At 34.9% G+C, this 24,460-nt stretch overlaps 2 protein-coding genes and 1 pseudogene across 3 annotated transcripts; all 3 read left to right on the top strand.

Annotated features, from left to right (window-relative positions):
- The first annotated feature begins 1,534 nt into the window (after positions 1-1,534).
- Positions 1,535-3,814, top strand: LOC106396883 (ankyrin repeat domain-containing protein 2B). Of its 2 annotated transcripts, none has more exons than XM_013837386.3 (9): positions 1,535-1,644; positions 1,767-1,812; positions 1,904-2,037; positions 2,115-2,330; positions 2,433-2,578; positions 2,671-2,836; positions 2,962-3,054; positions 3,297-3,436; positions 3,535-3,814. In XM_013837386.3, the coding sequence occupies exons 2-9, from the start codon at positions 1,785-1,787 to the stop codon at positions 3,632-3,634; spliced, it is 1,023 nt and encodes a 340-aa protein (XP_013692840.1). In that variant the 5' UTR covers positions 1,535-1,644; positions 1,767-1,784; the 3' UTR covers positions 3,635-3,814. The 2 variants fall into 2 exon arrangements, with proteins under 2 accessions (XP_013692840.1, XP_013692841.1); XM_013837387.3 differs by having other exon boundaries at positions 1,595-1,689.
- A 6,603-nt stretch (positions 3,815-10,417) lies between these two features.
- On the top strand, positions 10,418-12,925 carry LOC106395253 (annotated as a pseudogene).
- A 10,221-nt stretch (positions 12,926-23,146) lies between these two features.
- LOC106393348 lies at positions 23,147-23,518 on the top strand. Its single transcript, XM_013834051.1, has one exon. It carries the CDS (start codon positions 23,147-23,149, stop codon positions 23,516-23,518), a length of 372 nt encoding a protein of 123 aa, XP_013689505.1.
- Positions 23,519-24,460: the final 942 nt, after the last annotated feature.

Below are 24,460 nucleotides of genomic sequence, written 5' to 3'. Positions count from 1 at the left end.
TTCATTATTTTATGTAGTATATAAATATAAAAGAATTGATTAAACATTGTCACACTTTCTATAACTTTGAAATTAGCTACCATAAATTATTATTTGTAATATCATTTAGGTTATTTTGAATGTGATAATAATTAGTTTTAGACTTACCTTTATTTTAGATCTAACTAAAATAACTAAAATAATAAAAAGTTTTGTTCGTTATATTATGTAGTTTATAAATATAAAAAAAGAATTGATCAGACATTATTATTCTTTATATAATTTTAACAATAAGTTATCATCAATAATTATTTGTAATATAATTTTATTATTTGGCAAGTGATATTAAATGGTTCTAGTTTATTTTTTATTTTTAATCTAAACTAAAATTAATAAAATTAAAAATTATTGACCAAGCAGTTTATAAAAAAATTCTTTAAGAATTTACAAAATGATCGATATGTAAGAAAAAATCACTTAAGTGAGTTCTCGTTTAATATATAGGAGGATTTCTATTTTTATAATTGTTTTATAAAACTCTTATAAATAATTTAAATTTATGATAAAATAATTTTGTAAGCCTTGATAGATAATTTTATAATTTTTTTTATAAATGACTTATAATACATATATGGACATTATAAGACATTAATAATTATTATAATACTTTATATACGAATATAATGTTTTATATAAGAATATCATATCATTATATCGATTTCTATAAATTGTGTTCTATTAATTATTTTATGTAGTATAAAAATATAAAAATAATTAATCAAAAATTATACATTTTCTATAATTTTGACAATTAATTACCACAAATTATTATTTGTAGTATCATTTAGATTGTTTGAGTAATTGTTATTATTAAGTTTTGACTTGTTTTTTTTTATAGATCTAATTAAAATAATTAAAAATCCATCAATCAATCAAATCAACACTATAATAGCGCAAGACCCTTACAAGAAATAACACATCAGATTTTTAAGAACATGGGAGAATGACGTGTCGTTAACCGAAAAAATTAAGAAGCTAATGAAAACATTTTGTTTGTCCATGTCATTGCCTTGTGCTTTACCTTTTTGTTTTTTGATCAAGTGCCTTATTATTCTTCGTTTATCACTGTCGACACCTCGACATTAGAGGTTTCAGTTATTGTCGGCGAGAAATAGAAGTGATAGTCTGATAGATGGTTAAAGTCTAATCCAAGTCCTGATCTGAGATTCTTCTTCCTCTCTGCTCAGATGTGATCTGTCAAATTTTCAAATAATATTATATTTTCTCCGTTTCATTTTAGGTGTCGATTTGAGTTTATGTACACAGATTAAAAAAAATAATTAATTTATATATTTCTAATATAGAAATACAATTTCCTATAAACCTAACCATAATTCAATCAATAAAAAAATAAATTACTGAATAAAATTGAAAGTCGAAAACGACCGACAGTAACGAAAATGTTTTTGTAACGACACTTGATATAGATACTTTACATAAATACCATTAATGGGCTTGGTTTTCATGGCCAAAATATCACATAAAATTGAGGCCTTTAAACATAGACCCAAACTGCAACGTGGCCTTTTTGTCAACGCTCTTTCTCTATCTTTTCTTTTCGTGTGTGCCTCTGTTTCTTACTCGCTTCGACAGACAGACAGACAGGTATCGCCTCCCTTCCCCCACCTTCTCTTTACTTTGGATTTGTTCGTAAGGATCATCTCTCAATTCCAATCTGCAGATCTTCTCCTTTCGATTTTCTAATTTATTTCCTGTGAATTTTCTAGGGTTTAACGTGATAACCGATGGCTTCAAGTTCAGAGAACACTCGTGGTATTGACTGTTATCTCTGTATCTCAGATTCATTCAATTTGGTATCTGTTTCGTTGTCCCTTGGGCTTATAGATAAATTGTTTTTGTGCAGATGAGAAAAACGATTCCAAGAGTAAGAGCCCTAAACAGGTATCTGGCTCAGGAGGTTCTCCTTCTCCTTCACCTGCTGATTTTGGTATTGACTTCAATGCTTTTGATTTCTCTAGCATGGCCGGTATTCTCAATGTAAGCCTCTGTTCACTTTTTTTTTGGGTATTGTTTGACTCTATAGTTGAAGCGGGTTTGGTTTGTTTTTGATTCAGGACCCAAGCATCAAGGAATTGGCTGAGCAAATTGCCAAAGACCCCACCTTTAACCAGTTAGCTGAGCAGCTTCAAAAATCTGTTCCAAGTGCATCATCAACTGAAGGAGCTCTCCCTAACTTTGATCCGGAACAGTACATGGCTACAATGAATCAGGTTATGGGTAACCCTGAGTTCAGAACCATGGCCGAGAAACTCGGTAACGCCTTGGTACAGGTATAGCAAATTCTAGCTTCTTGTGAAATTGTTATTGTTGTTCTTGAGATCCTCTTGACATTGAATCTCTGATTGTGTTTTTTTTTTTTTTTTTTTTTTCAGGATCCACAAATGTCTTCATTTATGGAGGCTTTCGCTAACCCTGGAGCAACAGAGCAGTTTACTGAGCGTATGGCACAGATGAAAGAAGATCCTACCTTGAAACCTATATTAGCTGAGATAGATGCTGATCCTTCCGCCATGATGAAGTATGTGATGAAATTTGGTTTACTATCTTTCCTTTTATAGATTAATCTATGTGTATGTGAGGTTTGTTGATAAATTTGTATCATGGTCTTAGGTATTGGAATGATAAAGATGTTTTGAAGAAGCTAGGCGAAGCAATGGGTATAGCTGTTGGAGCTGAGCAGAATGTTGCAGCTGAACCTGAACCTGAGGAGGCAGAAGAAGGAGAAGATGAAGAAGAGTCTATTGTACATCAGACTGCTAGTCTTGGTGATGTTGAGGTAGTATTTTTTTCTACGACTACTCTTGTGTTCTTAACGCTGTGGCTTTTATATTCTCTTTAATCAGGATTATTGTCCTAGTTTAACTTTGGAACTCGATGTGCTTAATTTCTTGAACCAATCAGGGTCTGAAAGCTGCGTTAGCATCTGGGGGTAACAAAGATGAAGAAGACTCTGAGGGAAGAACAGCATTACATTTTGCATGTGGATATGGGGAGGTATGTCAAATCTCTTGATACAAACCGTAGCAACAATCAAGAACCTTTTTAATTGTCACTGTCACATTATCATATTGCAAGGCAATCTATATGGCTGTACAAAACTAAGAGTTTTGCACTTAGTTTGGCTTCATTGATAAGATTATTTATTACACAGAGTCACAATTACATAATGTTATGTTACATGTTAGAAAATCTCCCGGTCTGAGCCTTAACTGTTATTGTTTGAAATTTTTTTCTAGGTGAAATGTGCTCAAGTTCTTGTGGATTGTGGAGCAAATGTCAATGCAGTTGACAAAAACAAAAACACTCCACTGCATTATGCCGCTGGTTATGGACGGAAAGAGTGTGTAAGCCTTCTCTTAGAGAATGGTGCTGCAGTGTAAGTTTACTAAAAAATCTCAGAGTAGATTTGAAACAATTTTCTTATATGTTTCTATCAAACTCAAATGTTTTTCTTTATTGTTGTATTGTTTCCAGCACACTGCAAAACACAGACAGTAAAACTCCAGTTGATGTGGCAAAGCTTAACAATCAGCTCGATGTTGTTAAGCTCCTTGAGAAGGATGCTTTCCTCTAAGAGATTTGAGAACATGTCTTGTCGCTCTTCTGTGTTCTGTAATAGTATCACAGGCCATTGCCTTCTACAACCTTCGTCTTGGTCTTTTTCAGTATTACCTTTGGAAAAAAAGAAAAATTAAGAAAGAGTAAATGGATATTTTCTTTTATGGTTTTGCAATGAAGTATTTTTCTTCTTGAATTTGTTCTTTATTTTCGTTTATAGGTTCTCTTTTCTTGTGGAAAAAAAGACCCCAACAGATTATAGAAGAGAATCATGAGATATTAAGTCTCCTAATTTTAAAAATCAATAAAAATGAGGGGGATTTGCCAAAAATGATTCAAAACTATTTTGAATACAAAAGTGTACTCCAAATTTAATCAAATGCAAAAGTAACTTAAAAGCCTATTGAAATTACAACAACAAACATGTATTCAATGATGTAAATTTAGTTCATCTGAATTGAATTATTTTCATCATAGATGAGTGAATGTATATTGGCTCATGAGTCATTGGTTTAGGGTTTGATAACATATGTTATAGTATTGTATGTATCTTGAGGGTTAGATTCTAAAATTTTACCCTTTTTTTTTTTTTTCAAATTGACCCATATATATTCTGTAGCTATCTAATAATTTGATTTAAACACTTTCTAAGTCTTTTTTTAAGTCTAAGAAAATATTTTTTGCATAGTTAATTGATTTTAGGGTTTGGAAGACTCACAGAAGACTTAAAAAGAAGTCTTTAGACACTTCCCGCCTAAATTTTAGTAGAATTTAGGTTTTCCACCTAAATCAAAGTCTTCCATAAGTCGTCCATGAGTCTTCCATAAGTCTTCTAGAAGTCTTCCATAAGTCTTCTAGAAGTCTTCCAGAAAAAGTCTTTTCATGGATTAGATCTTAAAAATAATTTAAAATTTGTATAAAATATATTTTCATGGGTTAAAATTTGAAATCATGTAATAATAAACAATTTTCAATGATGTAAATTTAGTTTATTTGAAATTGAATTATTTTGAACATAGATGAGTGAATGTAGATTGCTTCATGAGTCTTTGGTTTAGGATTTGGTAATATATGTTATAGTATTGTTGGTACCTTTAGGGTTAGATTTGAAATCTTTTTTTTTTTTTCTTTTTTCAAATTGACATATATATGTTTAGTAACTATTTAATAATTTGATTTAAACACTTTCTAAGTTTTTTTTAAGTTTAAAGAGGTTTTTTTGCATAGTTATTTGATTTTAGAGTCTAGAAGACTTACAGAAAACTTAAAAAGAAGTATTCCGACACATCCCGCCTAAGTTTAAGTAAAACTTAGGGTTCCCTCCTAAATCAAAGTCTTCCATAAGTCTTCCATGAGTCTTACATAAGTCTTCCATGAGTCTTCCATAGGTCTTCCAGAAGTCTTCTGGGTCGAAAATATTTAACCTAATTGAAATATTTGTCTCCATATATAAAGAAAATTTACACATTCTCTTTCTTCCTTTCAAATGACTGCAACAAAAATGTAATGATTCTCACTCTAAAACTCTCCAACCTCTCTCTAATCTATTTGAACATCAAAACACCAAACTTTATATCCATTTCTCACTTTTTCTTATGTCTTCTCACTAATTTATCTTCTTTTTGCAGGTTTTTCATTACATGATTATCATCTTTCACTCTTTCAAAGGTAGATCTCTAAATTTTGGATATGAATTTATGTGTGTGTTTATATGTTAGATTCTAAAAAGCTATAGATTCAACATAGTGTGACTGTTTTGTTTATTTTGTAAGCATAAAATTTTCATTTTTGAAGTTTTTCTCTGTTTTGAAGTCATTTGAATGTTTTTGAATTTGCAGGTTTTTCCAGATCTGAGAGACTTTGAAAGAATTCTCAGAAGACTCTCAGAAGATTCCCGGAAGACTTCTCAGAAGCCTTCTTAGAAAGTCTTCTAATGCATTTTATGCTAGAAGACTTCCCACGAAAACTTCAGGAAGTCTTCCGAAGTATTTTGCCTAAAGTGGTATAAATTTTGTATGTGTGTTTTGTGTGTTTTATGTATTAGATTCTAAAAAGTTATAGATCCAACCTAATGTGACTGTTTTGTTTATTATCTAAAAATTTATTTTTGAAGTCTTCTCTATTTTGAAGTCATTTGAATGCTTTTGAATATGCAGAATTTTCAGATATGAGACAGATTTTGGAAGACTTCTCGCATAATTTTTGGAAGACTCTCGAAAGACTCTTGGAAGACTCTCGAAAGACTCTTGGAAGACTCTCGGAAGACTTCTTGGAAAATCTTCTAATTTATTTTATGCTAGAAGACTTCCCACGAAGTCTTCAGAAAGTCTTATGCCCAAAGTGGTACAAAGAGATGATGTGAAGTGGAGTCCAAACTTATCTATGTTGTGGAATAATATCTAGTTGTGTAATAATTTTGTTTATGGTCTTTTTATGATTTGTATGTGTAATATTTTAGTTGAGAATTATTTTATAAACTTTAAGAGATGTTAATCAAAAGAATGGTAAATATGTTCATGTTTTGCCAAAAATACTTGACTTCATTAAAGTTATTGATGCAACATACCAAAAAATATTTTAATCATTCTACCTACACATAACAAAACACAACAACACAAAAACTTAGTAAAATTTGCTAAAACTAAGAGAGAAGACTTCTCAAGAAACTTTAGTCAAATTCACAAAATATCAAAATTGAATTTTAAGTGAAAGTTAAAATTTTAAATCTCATGAAAGTTCAAAATTGTATCTTATGAGGAAGACAACACAAACACAGAACATCAACTTAATAAAACAAAATCATCGGAGAAGAGTTCTTATGAAATCTTCTACAAGTCTTCTATGAGGAAGACTTACAAAAGACTTCTCCGTTTAGCTAGAAACATTATTAAACATCAATGTTTGTAACTTCATAATTATCACCAATTAAGTTATAAATTCGACTCAGTATTCTCAATATTGACTAATAAACATGAATTAGTAAGAAGATATTAAAAATTCATTTTAATTTTGGATAAATTTGAAGTTTAATGAAGATTTACGTAGAAGACTTCTTTGGAAGCTATCCATGGAAGACTTCAAAAGAAGTCTACTCTTTGTAGACTTCAAAATAAGTCTACTCTTTGTAGACTTCAAAAGAAGTCTTCTATTTAGGTCATTTTTGCAATTGCAAATTTATAAGTGTTAACTTTCAAAAGTGTTTAATAACTTCAAGAATATCAAGTCATGTGGTTTAATGTGTCTTTTTAGATCATAAGATATAATTTTTTAACTTACCTGAAATTTAAAAAAAAATTCAACTTTCACTTAAAATTCAAGTTTGATCTTTTGTGAATTTGACTAAGTTTTTTTTAATCTTCTCTTTTAGTTTTAGTAAATTTGACTAAGTTTTTGTGTTGTTGTGTTTTGTTATGAGTGGGTAGAATGGTTAAAAAAATTGTGTGGTATGTTGTATCAATAACTTCAATAATGTCAAAGACTTTTGGCAAAACATGAACATATTTAGCAAATTCTTTTGATTAACATTTCTTTAAGTTTACAAAAGAATTCACAACTAAATAGTGCATATACAAATCATAAAACAGACCATAAACAAAACTATTACACATGGAACTAGATATCATTCCTCAACATAGATAACCTTGGACTCCACTTGACATCATTCATTTGTACCACTTTGGACAAAAGACTTTGGAAGACTTCCCGAAGACTTCGTGGGAAGCCTTCTAGCATAAAATACATTAGAAGACTTCTCAAGAAGTCTGCCAAGAATCTTCCGAGAGTTTCCGAGTCTGTCAAGAGTCTTCCTAGAGTCTTCTGAGAAATCTTCCAATGTCTAACTCATATCTAAAAAATCTGCATATTCAAACTTTGGAAGACTTCCTGAAGACTTCGTGGGACGTCTTCTAGCATAAAATGCATTAGAAGACTTCCCAAGAAGTCTTCCGAGAGTCTTCCAAGAGTCTTTTGAGAAGTCTTCCAAAGTCTGATTTTGATCTGAAAATTTTATATATTCAAAAGCATTTAAATAACTTCAAAACAGAGAAAACTTCAAAAACACTTTTTTATGCTTAATAATAAACAAAAAATTGTCACATTAGGTTGAATTTTTGAGAAGTCTTTCAAAGTCAGTTTCAGATTTAACCTGTAAATTCAAAAACATTCAAATGGCTTCAAAACAGATAAAAACTTCAAAAATATAATTTTATGCTTAAATAATAAATAAAACAGTCACAATAGGTTGAATCTATAGCTTTTTAGAATATAATATATAAAACACAAAATAATACATATCCAACATTTATAGATCTACCTTTGAATGAGTGAAAGATGAGAACAATGTAATGAAAAACCTGCAAAAAGAAGATAAATTAGTGAGAAGACATAAGAAAAAAATGAGAAATGGATTTAAATTTGGTTTTTTGATGTTCAAAGAGATTAGAGAGAGGTTGGAGAGTTTTAGAGTAAGAAACACTACATTTTTGTTTCAGCCATTTGAAAGGAAGAAAGATAATGTGTAAATTTTCTTTATATATGGAGACAAAAATTTCAATTAGGTTTAATATTTTCGATATAGAAGACTTCTTGGGAAGTCTTCTAAGAGAAGACTTCTTTGAAAGTCTTCTAAGAGAAGACTTCTTGGGAAATATTCTAGATCCTAAATTCAAATACATGAGAAGACTTCTAGAAGATGAATTCTAAAAGACTTCTGGAAGACTTCGCTTTAGGCGGGAAACCTATATTCTACTAAAATTTAGGCGGAAAACCTAAATTCTACTAAATTTAGGCGGGAATATGTCAGAAGACTTCTTGGAAAGTCTTCTGGAAGTCTTCCAAACCATAACCTAATCAAATAACTAACTAAATAACAAATAATAATTCATTAAACTTATAATCAAGTTATAAAGTGTTTAACATACACAAAACTAAACACATGGAGGTCAAAACAAGTTTTTTAAAGTTAAGATTCCAAAATCTAATCCTAAAAATACCAACAATACTATAACATATGTTACCAAACCCTAAACTAAATGCTATCATGACTAATTCTACATTCACTCATCTATGTTAAAAATAATTCAAATTTCTATCGTTTTGAAATGTTTATTAATATATGATTTCTATTTTTTCTCTTTCAAAATATTTTTTGATTAAGTTTATTAATTATTTTTAAGATCTAATACATGAGTAGACTTTCCCTAGAAGATTTCGGGAAGACTTCGATTTAGGCAGAAAATCTATTTTTTTCTAAATTTAGGCGGGAACCCTAAATTCTACTAAAATGTATGCGGGATATGTCAGAAGATTTCTTGGAAGTCTTCTGTTAGTCTTCCAGACCCTATAAACAAATAACTAAGCAAAAAACATTTTCTTAAACTTTTAAGATATTTTGAAAGTGTTTAAATCAAGTTATTAGATAGTCACTAATCACATATATGTCAATTTTTTTTTTTTTTTTTAAATGAGATTTCAAAATCTAACCCTAAAAATACTAACAATACTACAACATATGTTACCATACTCTAAACCAAAGAATATCATGACTCAATCTACATTCACCCATCTATGTTAAAAATAATTCAATTTCAGTATAACTAAATTTCCATCTTTTTGAAATGTTTATTAATACATGATTTTGATTTTTTTCCTTTGAAAATATTTTTTATATAATTTATTAATTATTATTAAGATCTAATCCATAAGAAGACTTTTTCTGGAAGACTCCTAGATGACTTATGGAAGACTTTGATTTAGGCGGGAAACTAAATTTTGAAAATTTAGGCGGAAACCATAAACTCTACTAAATTTTAGGCGGAATGTGTCGGAAGACTTCTTTTTAAGTCTTCTGTGAGTCTTCCAGACCCTAAAATCAACTAACTATGCAAAAACCACTTTCTTAAACTTAAAAGAAACTTAGAAAATGTTTAAATCAAGTTATTAGATATTTACTAAACATATATGAGTCAATTAAAAAAAAATGAAGGTAAGATTTCAGAATCTAACCCTAAATATACATACAATACTATAACATATGTTACCAAACCCTAAACCAATGATTCATGAGCAATTATACTTTCACTCATCTATGTTGAAAATAATTCAATTTCAGATGAACTAAATTTACATCATTGAGAAATGTTTATTATTACATGATTTCAATTTTTCACCCATCAAAATATTTTTTATAAAATTATAAAATTATTTTTAAAATCTACAGAACGAGAAGACTTACAAATAAGTCATCATAGAGAAGGGTTATAATGGTAAAACTGAATACATATTTTTTGTTTGTTCATAAGAGGGATGTTGTAATTTCACTAGGCTTTTGGGTTACTTTTGTATTTCACTGAATTTGGGGTACACTTTTGTATTCAAAATCAAGTTTTGAGTCATTTTTGGCAAATCCCCCAAAAATTTATTAGATCAAAATATATTTATAATAAAATATTATTATCTTTTAGAAAAGAATATCTGAATTATTCTCTTTTTAATTTGTTTTGTAAAATTATGTTTATATATATATATATTTATAAGTATATATTTTTTAAATATTATTCTATACATTAAATTCGAAAATCCAGAAACTCAAACTGAATCTTAAAGCCCTGGTCTGGAGAGTGGATCCGCCTAGGGATGGACAAAAAACTCTAAACCGAGTTAAACCGAACCAAAATTAGTTATTTGGTTTTGGTTATGGTTTAACCTAAAACTCCATATGGTTATCATTTTATTATGTTTTTGATTTAGGTTTGGTTTGGTTAAAAACCGTAAAATCGAAAAGTTTGTTTTTTATATAAAATCTATTATAATTTAATATTTCTTTGGTTAAACAGAAGTTATATATTGATTCACAATTATTTCTGGATAAATATTTAGTGTTTAAGTGTTTTTAAATACTTTGTTTATGTTTGTGTTACAATACTATTTCTTTATTTGTTTGTGATAAGTTTATTGTAAGTTATAGATGAAGTGAATGAATTTTATATGTGTTATGATATCATTTAATACTTTGTATTAAACTTATTTTACTCATTTTTATTTTTATACTTAAAATTTTTTCTTTTTCCAGTAGATATGTTAATGATATGTAGTAGAGTTACTTTTTATGAAAAGTATTGAATAAACTGAAAAAAAAGAAACCAAAATCGAACCAAATTCCAAAGGTTTCGATATGGTTTGATTTTTGTAAAAACTGATAAACTGTAAACCAAATAAAACCAAACCGTACCAAACCGAACTACATCATCGTATAGTCTCTTCGATAAATATGCTCTCTGCAGCAAACGACCATAACGAACGGTTTTACTTGCAGTATTGTGGAACCTCAGATAAACATTGCATCCTATATAATTTGCAAAAAATGGCATTGTCTAGGATTCACAAACCGAAACCAGACCAAAACCAGAAACCCTAGATTCATCCGACAACACATTATGGAGAAAAAAAATCTAATGGGCCTCTGGTCCATGTAACTCTTATTTGTTCTGTATCTCTCTACGTAATAATTGATGTAGTTTGAAAAGAAAGAGCTCTGCGTTCTTTCTCTTACTTCCCAAGCAATCGTCATCTTCTCAAAGCTTTTTCGATCTCCTCCTCTGGCATCGTAAGTTTTTTTAATTCAGTCTAAACGTTTCTTATTCAGTCTATTGGAACCTGTGGCGCTTAATCGAGTTGTTTTAGTGCGTAGGTAGAATAATTTAATTCATGAGTTGTTCTAGGGATCGAATCAGCGGTTTGCCCGACGAGGTTCTTGGCAAAGTCCTGTCTTTAGTTCCGACGAAGGTAGCTGCTTCCACATCGGTTCTGTCCAAGAGATGGATGAATCTGCTGGTTCTTGTAGATGCTCTTAACTTTGAGGAGTCGATGGGTGTGTATCCCAACGAAGAAGAAGCAGAAAGTGGTGGTTCTTCAGATCGCTTCATAGATTTCCTAGACAAGACACTTGCCCTGTTAAGCAATTCTCCCATCAAGAAATTCTCTCTGAGTCATCGAGGCCGCTTCAGTAGTTTCCCTGGTGTCTACGGTTGGGTCTGGACTGCAATGGAGGAAAGAGGTTTATTGGAGCTACACTTGGAATGCACCACGAACGAAGTTAATTTAGAGAGAAAGTTGTTAACGAGCAAAACACTGGTTAAGCTCACACTATCCCGTGAATATGCGTGTGATTTTCCATGCGCTCAAATCACTCTCTCTCTTAACAGTTGGAGGGCTTGATTATAATAACTATCGCCGCCTCATCAAAGGCTGCCCTGTCCTTGAAGAACTATTCGTAACTGATATCTGTGCTGATGCTGATGATCCTTATCCTCCGTGTTGCACAACCTCTGTGAAAAGTGCATCCATCAAGCGACTTGTGGTTTCTGTCGATATGCCGTATGGTTCTGATAAAGAGTCCTTTGAACAGTTTCATAACCAAAGTTATGTTAAAGCACCAAGTCTTGTCTACCTTGACTATTCTAGTCATGTCTTTATGGATTATCGGTTTGTTGATTTGGATTCGCTTCCCCAAGTCAGACTGAATCTCAAGTTATGGGATCGCAAACCAAATAAGCCTATATTTGGTGATGTTACAAAGCTAGCGGTGGGTATAAGCAACATTACAACCCTTCACTTGTCTCCTGATTCACTTGAGGTAGATATCATAGCGTGGTCTCTCACTTGCTAGCTAGCTAGATAGCATGGTCTCTCACTTCGCTTGTATATGGGTTTTTTTTGTTCATTATAGGCGTTTCATTTCTGCTGTAAATATATGCCGGTGTTCAACAACCTCCTCAACTTATCTATTGAGAGAAACAAGAAGAAAGGTTGGCAAGTAATGCCACTTTTGCTTAAGAGTTGTCCTCATCTACACACTTTACTCCTTAAGGTAATTTTGAGATTCTCTTTTCTTCTTATTCTTCGTGTTTTTCTGTTGTTTATACATTGTCAAGTTTGGTTTTTTCAGGGTCTTGTGCACGGAGTAACAGATAAATGCGGAGATGCATGCGCTTGCCCTCCTAATAACAAACACAAGAATAAGAGTAAGGTAATATCTTGTTTATGGACATGTCAAGTGAAAGTGCTAGAGATTTTAGAGTATGGAGGTTCTTTTCAAGAGCTGAAACAAATGAGGCATTTCTTGGTATTGACGCGGACAACAAGAACAACAGTATGTTCTTGCGAGCTAATATGTTAACTCTCCCCATAGTCTCATCAAATTGTAACAACATCCAGTTCATCTGATTCTTTTCTTTCTCGGTTTGATGGGATTTTGCCTGCAGACTTGGTTACAATCTGTTTCTCAATATCTATTGCCTTGTTGTTTCCCCTTGGTTTTTTTTTAAATTTATTTATTTAGAAGCTCAAAGATATGGATATGTTTGAGAAGAAGACACTACAAGAAAACACATGCTTAACGACGAAAATTAACGAGGAAAAACAATCCTCGTAAATTTGCGTCGAGTTTACGACGAATTTACGTGAAAAACTAAAGTCATCGTTATTTCCTCGTAACGTAACGACAAAACTGTTTCGTCGTAAAGTGGATGTAATTTTACGAGTATTTTACGAGGAAAAACTATTTCCTCGTAAATACGACGTAAACTTTGCGTGGTATTTACGAGGGAATAGTTTACGTGTATTTAGCGAGGAAATTTTTGAATCCACCAACTTTATAGGTGTTACACGTTTTTTTTGCCCACCTAATTAATTTTCGTCGTAAATTCATAGCAAAATTACAACTACCAGATTCGAATTTTCCTATAAATATGGATGTTTGAACATCATTTTAAACACACCAACAACAAAAAACGTGAAAGAAAAAAAATGGCTGGCTCCGGGACTATTTACGAGTTGCGGAAGTGGATGTATATGCATAGAGATGCTAACGGGAGAGTGACGAAAGAATACCTTGCGGGTCTGGAGACATTTATGCATCAAGCAGATTCAACACCGCTCGCCCAAGAAAGTGGTAAGATGTTCTGTCCTTGTCGGAAATGCAACAATTCGAAACTGGCAAATCGTGAAAATGTTTGGAAGCATTTAATAAATAGAGGTTTCACGGCAAATTACTATATCTGGTTTCAACATGGAGAAGGTTTTAATTATGATCAGAATGAAGCTAGTAGTAGTAATAGCAATTTTCAGGAAAAAGAACCGGTTGATCATCATTTGCATAATGAACATAGTTACCATCAGGAGGAGATGGTAGATTATGATAGGGTTCATGATATGGTAGCTGATGCATTCGTAGCTCATGATGAAGATGAAGAACCTAATATAGATGCAAAAAAGTTTTACGAAATGTTAAACGCGGCGAATCAACCACTTTACAGTGGTTGTAGAGAAGGTCTCTCTAAATTGTCGTTAGCTGCTAGAATGATGAATATTAAAACTGATCACAATCTACCTGAAAGTTGCATGAACGAATGGGCGGACTTGTTTAAAGAGTATTTGCCGGAAGACAATGTGTCTGCTGATTCTTATTATGAGATTCAGAAACTGGTTTATAGTCTTGGGTTGCCTTCGGAGATGATAGATGTTTGCATCGACAACTGCATGATCTATTGGGGAGATGATGAGAAGCTAGAAGAATGTCGATTCTGCAAGAAGCCACGATTCAAGCCGCAAGGACGGGGACGTAATAGGGTACCGTACCAAAGGATGTGGTACCTACCAATTACAGACAGATTGAAAAGATTGTATCAATCAGAGCAGACTGCTGGAAAGATGAGATGGCATGCCGAGCATACTCAGACGGATGGTGAGATGACTCATCCATCAGATGCAAGAGCCTGGAAACATTTCAACAAAGTACATCCAGATTTCGCTAGCAATATCCGGAATGTGTATCTCGGATTATGCACAGATGGATTTAGTCCGTTCGGAATGTCAGGGAGACAATATTCATTGTGGCCAGTCTTTCTTACTCCATACAACCTGCCACCGGAGATGTGCATGCAACGGGAGTTACTATTCTTGACCATATTAATACCTGGTCCGAACCATCCAAAAAGGTCCCTGGATGTTTTCCTACAACCACTGATAAAAGAGTTGAAGGATTTGTGGTCAACAGGGGTGAGGACGTATGACTGTTCAACGAAGACGAATTTTACGATGCGAGCGATGCTTTTGTGGACCATAAGTGATTTCCCTGCCTATGGGATGTTGTCTGGATGGACTACACATGGGAGATTAGCTTGTCCATATTGTAATGGAACGACAGATGCGTTTCAACTGAAGAATGGTAGGAAGACAAGTTGGTTTGATTGTCACCGTCGATTTCTTCCCATTGGCCATCCTTACCGAAGAAACAAGAATTTGTTTAGGCACAAAAGGGTTGTGAGAGACACTCCTCCTCCATATCTAACTGGAGAACAAATTGAAGCGCAAATCGACTACTACGGAGCTAACGAAACAGTTCGTTGGGGTGGTAATTGGCATGTCCCTCGTAATATGCCAGATTCTTACGGTGTTCATCACAACTGGCACAAGAAGAGTATATTTTGGGAGTTGCCATATTGGAAGGATCTTCTTCTGCGCCACAACCTCGATGTGATGCATATAGAGAAGAATTTCTTTGAGAACATCATGAATACAATATTGAATGTCCCAAAGAAGACAAAAGACAACATAAAATCGAGGTTGGACTTGCCGGATATTTGCTCAAGAAGCGAGTTACATATTAAAAGCAATGGACAAGTTCCCGTTCCGATATTCAGATTATCTTCAGAAAAAAAGTCGGTGTTGTTCAACTGGGTGGCATCAGAAGTGAAGTTCCCCGATGGGTATGTTTCGAATCTCTCTAGATGTGTTGAAAAGGGTCAAAAGTTCTCCGGGATGAAGAGTCATGATTGTCATGTGATTGTCATGTATTTATGCAACGACTACTGCCCTTTGCATTTGCGGAGCTACTTCCAACAAACGTACATGAAGCACTTGCAAGTACGTAGTGTATTATATCACAATAATTTACAAAATAATATATGACTAACAATGTGTTTAATTTTTTTTTGAATATAAAAGGCATTGGAGCATTTTTCAGGAATCTGAGCACACGCACTCTTAAAGAAGAAGTTGTGGAACAGCTTCAGGAGAACATTCCCATCTTATTGTGCAACTTGGAGAAGATATTTCCTCCCGGATTTTTTGACGTCATGGAGCATCTAGCTGTCCACCTCCCATATGAGGCATTGCTTCGTGGACCTGTACATTACGGATGGATGTATCAGTATGAGCGAGCCATGAAATATTTGAAGGGAAAAGCAAAGAACCTCGCCAAAGTTGAAGGTTCTATAATTGCTGGAAGTTTGACGGAAGAAGTTTCTCACTTCACATCGTACTACTTTGCGTCAAAAGTACGTACACGGAGAAGAGCTCCAAGAAGATATGATGATTGGGGTGTTGCGCCAACATATGCAGTTGCTGGTGTTCCAGACATCTTTAGCCAGATTGAGCGACTCGGTGGGAAGTCTAAAGAGGTTTGGTGGTCGAGTGAAGAAGACGCTCATAGTGCACACACCTATATTCTACTCAATTGCGAAGATCCATTGATGCGTTATTTTGAAAGGTAACATATATTGACACTTCGAAACACATATAAGTATAATTAATTGTATAATTGCGAGAGATTCATTCCTATAAAATGTGATTTTACAGCCTATTTGTTTCTCAAGTCGAAGAAACATTTCCTGGTATATCCACAAGTGACGTAGACAAAAGGAAAGATCAACACTTCATTAAGTGGTTGCGGAATCAGGTATTAACTAAAACTTTTTTTCATACATTATCTGTATTTCATTAACATTCTCTTTTGTTTTGCAGGTTGATTATGACGACGACGATGCAGATTATCCTAAGTGGTTACACGAAGTAATTCAATCTCCACTTGTAAAGGTCACCACATCACAGATGTATTTCACACGAGGCTATACTTTTCATACATATGACTATGGTAGACAGCGGGCGACCAGTAACTATGGAATATGTGTGAAAGGGGAAACAGATTTCTACGGGATCTTGACGGAGATTATTGAAGTCGAATTTCCAGGGATACTGAAGCTGAAATGCGTCCTCTTCAAATGTGAATGGTTCGACCCCGTCGTCAACAGAGGTGTTCGGTCTAACAAATTCGGTGTAGTTGATGTCAACGGTGGACGAAGGTACAACAAATTCGAGCCTTTCATCTTAGCTTCACAAGCAGACCAAGTTAGCTTCCTTCCATACCCTCGGATGAGAGATTCAGGTATAAATTGGTTAGCAGTGATCAAAGTTACACCTCGAGGACGAATCATCAGTGGAGAAGAACCACCATTGCAAGAAGAACAGAAAATGAAGTTGAGGAACCTGAACAAGAAATTGATGACATCCTTCTCATTGATCCGCATAATCACGAGTACGAAGATCTTACCGATGATGCCACAGACGAAGCTGTTGAAGACGAGTTTAATGAAAATGATGATGTTTCTAGTGATGACGAGAATGTCGATGTATCCGATTGATGTATTTGTTTTATGAATAAGATGAGGGAGTTTGTTTTATGAATAAGATAATGTGGGGTTTGTTTTATGAATAAGGTAATGCCGGGAGTTTGTTTTATGAATAAGCAAATGTGGGAATTGTGGTTTGGAATGGAAATAAAGATGGGGTTTGGAGTATATGAAGTAAAAAATAAGGAATATGGGGTTTGGGGTTTCGGATTCAAGGGATTTAAACATAACACTCGTTAATTCCACGTAACAAAAAATCGTCTTAAAGGACTCGTAGGTCAACGAGGAAATAACGACGAAATATAAAAATAAAGAACGCGGGACTCGTTAATTCCACGTAGGACAAAATCGTCGTAAATACCACGTAGGATGAATTTGTCGTAAAAAACACGTAGGATGAAATCGTCGTAAATACAACATAAGACAACGAGGAAATAACGACGAAACCTAAAAATAAAGATGGGGTTTGGAATATATGAAGTAGAAAATAAGGAATATAGGGTTTGGGGTTTGGGGTTTCAGGTTTCGGGTTTGGGGTTTGGGTTTCGGGTTTTTGGTTTCGGGTTTCGGGTTTAGGGGTTCGGGGTTTGGGGTTTGGGGTTTGGGGTTCGGGGTTTAGGGGTTCGGAGTTTGGGGTTTCGGGTTTAGGGCTTCGGGGTTTGGGGTTTCGGGTTTTGGATTTCGGGTTTGGGGTTTCGGGTTTTGGATTTCGGGTTTCGGGCTTCGGGTTTGGGGTTTCGAGTTTGGGGTTTCGGGTTTAGGGGTTCGGGGTTTGGGGTTTCGGGTTTTGGATTTCGGGTTTCGGGTTTCGGGTTTGGGGTTCTAGGGATTTAACCATAACACTCGTTAAAAATAACGACGAAACTTAAAATTAAATATGGGGTTTGGAATATATGAAGTAGAAAATTAAAGATGGGGGTTTGGGTTTCGGGTTTCGGGTTTGGGCTTCCGGGTTTCGGGTTTGGGGGTTGGGGTTTGGGGTTTCGGGTATGAGGTTTCGGGTTTCGGGTTTCGGGTTTCGGGGTTTCGGGTTTCGGGTTTCGGGTTTGGGCTTTCGGGTTTCGGGTTTGGGGGTTGGGGTTTAGGAATAACGACGAAACTTAAAATTAAATATGGGGTTTGGAATATATGAAGTAGAAAATTAAAGATGGGGTTTGGGTTTCGGGTTTCGGGTTTGGGCTTTCGGGTTTCGGGTTTGGGGGTTGGGGTTTGGGGTTTCGGGTATGGGGTTTCGGGTTTTGGGTTTCGGTTTTCGGATTCTAGGGATTTAAACATAACACTCGTTAATTCCACGTAGGATGAAATCGTCGTAAATACCACGTAAGCATAAATCGTCGTAAAGACCACGTAACCAGAAATCGTCGTAAAGACCACGTAAGCAGAAAGCGTCGTAAAGACCACGTAAAAAGATTTAAACATAAAACACGTTAATTCCACGTAAGCATAAATCGTCGTAAATACCTCGTAGTGTAAAAACTAGAAAAAAGGGAAAAGGATCAAAATACCAGAATAACATATGGCAAGACTTCCAGCAATTATAATACGTAAGTCTCGCCCACATGAATTCTAATATCTTATCCTTTTCCTATTTTTTTCAAATATTTATAATTTGAATATGATTTTGCTGAGGAATGTGATTTCAGATAGGTGTGTGATTTGGGAGTTTATGTGTGGTTTGAGAATGAGAGTTGTGAGTATATTTATAGGAAAGCAAGCCTCGTTAATTCCACGTAGGCAAAATCGTCGTTAATACCTCGTAAACAAAAACACGGGCCTTTGTGATTCCTCGCAATTTCCTCGTAAAAAAAAACACGGGCCTTTGTAACTGCTCGCTATTTCGTCGTAAACTTACGACGAATTTGCGACGATATGTAATCTTATATATACACCCGAGCGCTCACTCTTTCTTTCCTCTCTACTTCCTCTCTACTTTCTCTCCATTTCGTAGTAATGGTAAGCCTCTCTGATTCCTCTCTAATTTGGTTAGTTTAGGATAGATTAGGTGGTTAGTATAGGGAATTTAGATAGGTTTGCGGATTTTATGTTATTTAGTGTTGATTAGGTGGATAATGTTGGGAAATATATTGTTGATGTTAATTTTAAAAATTTCATTTTTTTCCCAGGTTCGAAAAAGAAGACTTACTGCCCATTACAGAGAGATCTTCGGTGAGCCGGGTAGTCGTTTAGACCCGGCCTCTTCTTCCGCTCCCAGTTCTTCGGGCCAGGAGACTGTCCCCGTGACTCAGTACACTCAGAGAGTCTCTGGGTCTACTTCTTCTAGTGCACCATCGGCTCCTCATGTGCCTCCTCCGATGCCTCCTCCTGTGCCTCCTCCGATGGCACCTCCGATGGCACCTCCGATGGCCGCCGATATTCATCCTGATCTGATGGTGCCTCCGAGTGCTCCTTACTCGCAGTACACTGTAGAGGACATTCTCAGTCTGCCAGGCAGAGAAGGTTTACCAGTCATCGACCCAGACCGACCAGACGGAACGTTGTGGTATGTTGCATTAATTTTTTTTTAATTCGTTTAAATTTCTTTTATAACATTAAAAAATAATTTATATTTTAAATTTGTATTTTCCAGGTGGGGGGTTGACGGATGTCTTGCATTGGACGTAACCGACACGATCAAGGGTTACTTCTCCATGGCACATCCAAACTGGAGTAAGACGCCTCACTACGTCAGAAAGACGTGGTTCAAAATTTACGCTGTAAGTTTCTATTTATTAATTATATATATTTTAATTTTTTCATGATTTATATATATACTTTCTAAAAAACTAATTGTTAATTTATTTTTTCCAACAGCAAAAATATAATTGGGCCTTGGGGATCACTGAGAGGGTGAGGAAGAAGTTTAACGCGAAAGCGAAAGTTCGCTTGTTGGACACGGTCTCCAACTGGAAGGGTGACTGGATCGTGAAGGGGTATGAGCGTGGCAAACCCGCTGAGCTCACCACGGATGTGTGGGATGGCCTCATCCGTTATTGGCGCCTTCCTGATTCCATTAGAATCCCTCAGGCTTGCTCTAACTCCCGTAACACGGTCGATGAGCACGGGAACGGGCCGATGCTTCACACTACGGGCCAAAAACCCCACGCCGGTGTCCGTTTGTAATTAAATATTTTATTAAATAATTTTTTTAATACATATATTAATTTATTCTAACTTTCTTAACTGTTCTTTAGGCCAACGAGACGGGACATCTCCCGTCTCTTATGGAACTTTATGAGAGGACCCACAAGAACAAGGCGAGCGTATTTGTAGATGGCAAGTCCGAACAACGATGTAGTTGCTCGGGTTGAAGACTGCCAGACTCAGCTGACCCAGCAGTCTACCGACGGATTACCCGTCACCTTATCCACACTTGAAGTGGATAAGATTTACGAGGAGGTAAATTTTCAAAAAAAATTAATTTTCAATTATTCATTTAATTTAACTTTAAATTTTTACTTACAATATTTATTTTTTGTTTTTAAGGTTGTCCCTAAAAAAAAGGGACGGGCGTTGGGTATTGGTTCTGTCAACGATGTTCCGAGAGCGACATCGTCTTATGGTCAGCGACGGGATGATGAAGTCACGGAGCTGCGTAGAGAGTCCGCTCAGCTGCGTAACGAGTTGACCGCGACAAAATCTCGTATGGGTGGAGTCGAGGGCTTCTTGGACGTTATTGCGGCCACAAATCCGGAATGGGAGTCCATGTTGAGGAACATGCGACAACAACATCCCATTCAAGGCGAGTCATCCGACGTACATAACGAGGCGGATGTTACGAGGAGGAGTGATGAATTCTACCGGGCGATGAACGACCCTTAGTTTTTTTTTGGTTGTTGTATTATATAAATTCAAAACTTATTTATATATAAAATATTTTCATATTGATTTATTTTTATTTTGAATTTTAATTTATTATTAAATTAAATAATTTTAATTATTTTTTAATTATATTTTTAAATTCTGTAAAATAATAAAAACGAAGTAAATTCGTAGCCAATGTACGACCTCTTTACGTGGAAACCTTACGAAGAAATGACGAGAAACATTTAACGAATATTTTACGAGGAACCATTTACGAGGAAATAACGAGGAAAAGTTTACGACCATTTTACGAGGAAATCATTTCGTGGTTGTTACGTGTATTTTGCGAGGAAACTCTTTCAAGGTATTTACGTGTAGATTACGAGGAACTATTTTCGAGGTATTTACGAGGAATTATAGCGACGTCCTTACGTGGAATATTGACGTGGTCTTTACGACGAATCGCCCTACTTCGTCTTTACGACGAAATATATTCCTCGCTAAGTTACGACGAATTAGCGAGGAAATATGTGTTACGACAGACGTGTAACGAGCAAACGCGTTTCCTCGCTAATTCGTCGTAAAGCCTCTTTTACGACAAAATAACGAGGAAAACCGCCCTCGTTAAGATTATGTTTTCTTGTAGTGAGAGTGTAATGATGTTTCATTTTAGACAATTTGGTGTATCAAAATAGCAATGCTAGCTTCTGTCTCTCGTGCAATTGGTGACGTTACTTATAAAATGTTAGGCACTGCTTGTTTTATCTTGGTCTCTTTTATTTGTGCCGGTGAAGCTGATGCTTTATGTGATATGTGATATCTGTTTTAGTTATACAGTGGTCATATCTGCAGCCTCTAAGGGATGGTTCCATTGCTGGCTTACCTCAGGTTCTACCTGCAGTTAGTTCAAAAAATTGCAAACACCCCTTAAAACCACCTTAAAGACGGACGATAACCCCTCATTCAAAGATAAGACGATTGATATCTTTATGTTAAGTATGTATTTTCAGTTTGACTACCTAAATCATGTTTTTTTTTGTAGGAACTACCTAAATCATGTTAGGTACACGGAAATAGCCTATACTGGTCCTCCAATATCAAATTATGTATTGAGTAATTGCATCCGATATCAACGTTCAGAAGATTATTTAGGGAATTGGCATAGTGGCTTTTCATGACTGTTTACCTGGTGCATATGCCCAAAAATACCCCTATATACTATATCTGACAACTCTATTGCGGACAGCTAACCTAGTCTATAGGTCCTAGTAGAAGTAGCAATAAAAGCACATAAGGGTCACTTTCACGTCAACCTCGTGTACTTCACGCAGCTGAAGATAAAAATCAGTCGGCAATAGGTGAAATTAAATTGATCATAAATATTTCTCAGCTTGTTTAACTACTGAACTTTCTCTTTTATCTGGTTATTTAAACGTATATGAAGAGACGAAATTGCAGCCGAGAAGAAAGAAAACCAAGAACAATAAATACATCCAAGACGCAAACGAGAAAATATGGTTTCTATTAGGCTAGTTGATTGTTCTGATCCACCGAAAGAACAACCTGTCAGACCGATCCCTGAGATGATGTTTGCAGTTGGAGAAGAACCAGTCGGCGTGCGTGTTCTCACCTATCTCTCATCCGGAGCCATCAACCGCATCTTTAATGCGTTAGAAGAGGAGGAAGTACAGGTTATACGGAGATCTGCGTTTGGGAAAATTCTGGAGATTGTGGACAAACCAGTATTTTCCGGGAGATTCGCCAGATTCATACTATCGAGGCAGTTGAAAACGAAAAAAAAAACATGAAGCTTGGTTCCGTTTTGCTGGTAAACCAATACGGTTTTCCCTTAGAGAATTTGCGATTGTGACCGGTCTACCATGTGGAAAGTTTCCAATGAAATCAAAGATGAAGCTCAAAGAAACTATTTCCGAAAAACCTTACTGGCCTTCCCTATTTGGAAAAGCTGAGGTAGCTACAGTTGCTTCCGTGATCAAGTTGCTTGCGAGGCGTTCAGTTGCAGATCGGGCTGTGCGCATCAAATACGCATGCTTGGCGATATTATCGTCTGTTCTTCTCCCAACAAACATGAAGATGAAAATTTGTAGAGAACATGCTGAGGCTATTGAAGATATGGACGAATTTTTTTCTTATCCATGGGGAAAACTTGCTTTCGACATGCTTATGGGAAGTATCAAAGAGATTCAACTCCAAACAATGAAGGTCCTCCTTGCCACTGTTCACAACCGACTGCCTTGACAATGGCGTGGACTGAAGAGAATCCTGGAAGGCGATTTTACAAATGCGATGAACATGGTTTTGTGGTTTGGCATGACAAGGAGAAATCATGCCGTTGGCAGAAGCAAAGTCTTTTGGAGGCAAGGGACAAAATCCTTACCCAGGCCGAAGAAATCAAGGCTTTGACGACCGCTCTACGTCGAGCTAATGCTCAGATTGCTGCATTAGAGGTTTTTCGGTCTTCTGGGTCAATAAATGAAAGTTTGAAGGCAATTGAAGATCACATTTCAGCACATATAAATGAGACCCAGAAGGTGGTCCGTAACCTTGTTCTTTATTCCGGTGGTGGGTTTGCAATAGCTAGTGTCATAATCATCTTTTACATGAAAAAGTAGATGTTTTCCGAACCCTTGTCGTGCACTCATGTTTCTTATCTGTTGTCTTAATATTAACTATTAATGTTCACCTCTTTCCGTTAATCTTTTTTTTTTTGTGTTACGTTCTTGTATTACTACCTATCCTTGTTAAAATTTTCCAGCTATGATCCTTTGTAATATATCAATGGTTATGTTAAGTTTCTGTAATACGAGGTCATTACAAATAAATCTTACGTTACTTAAATAATTGTGACTCTATTTGACAGTGTTACGTATTATCCTAACAATTTTTGTTTCTATAATGTGGGAACGATAAAACAAGTACAAATAAGGATTATGACTTTTTCAATTGATGTCTATGAAAGTGTACAAGGAATATATCAAGAGAAAAATGTATACTACTTATCTTTCTTACATGTTCCTCACGCGCCTTCACTCGTGTTTCACTTTTACTATAAGTGGGAACAAATGAAGACAAAACTGTCTCATTCCTCTGACATGTCTGACACACTCTTTTGTGATGCATAACCTGCATAGAGGACAAAGCGGTAAGTTTACATTGACGGCTATATCCGCGTACCTAATTAAAAAGTTGTGTGTATAGTTACTTCAATATCTTTTGTTTCTTGTATTTTCAGCCAAATACCTCTTATGTATTTTACCTATTTAACTTGCTAAATACTTTTGGTGGTTTAAAATTTTTGTCGATCATTCCATCTTAATTTTTTAAATTGAGTGTTAGTTAAAATTTTAATGAAATTTTCAAAAACTGTTAAATTTTAACACTCTTATTAAGAAAAAGGAAATTATGTGGTGTACCAATAACAATACAAAATATATTTTAAATTCGAGGTTAAATTTGAGCATTTTTCTCAAATTGCCTATTTTAAAAGTTTTGTCACAAAAATAGCTTACAATAAGTAAAGTGATCAAAATAGTTTTTTTTTTTTAAATTTTATT

This window comes from Brassica napus, chromosome C7, assembly GCF_020379485.1.
Source record: "Brassica napus cultivar Da-Ae chromosome C7, Da-Ae, whole genome shotgun sequence".
Classification (NCBI taxonomy): domain Eukaryota; kingdom Viridiplantae; phylum Streptophyta; class Magnoliopsida; order Brassicales; family Brassicaceae; genus Brassica; species Brassica napus.
This window is presented reverse-complemented; position numbering and strand designations above follow the sequence as displayed.

What these genes read in the sequence shown, in the direction of transcription:
- LOC106393348 (XM_013834051.1), top strand. Translation starts at nt 23,147, where the DNA reads ATGGCGTGGACTGAAGAGAATCCTGGAAGGCGATTTTACAAATGCGAT.
- LOC106396883 (XM_013837386.3), top strand. Translation starts at nt 1,785, where the DNA reads ATGGCTTCAAGTTCAGAGAACACTCGTG. An exon ending in AAGTTCAGAGAACACTCGTG is followed by an intron (nt 1,813 to 1,903) that starts GTATTGACTGTT and finishes GTTTTTGTGCAG; the next exon opens with ATGAGAAAAACGATTCCAAG. An exon ending in GATCCTTCCGCCATGATGAA is followed by an intron (nt 2,579 to 2,670) that starts GTATGTGATGAA and finishes TCATGGTCTTAG; the next exon opens with GTATTGGAATGATAAAGATG.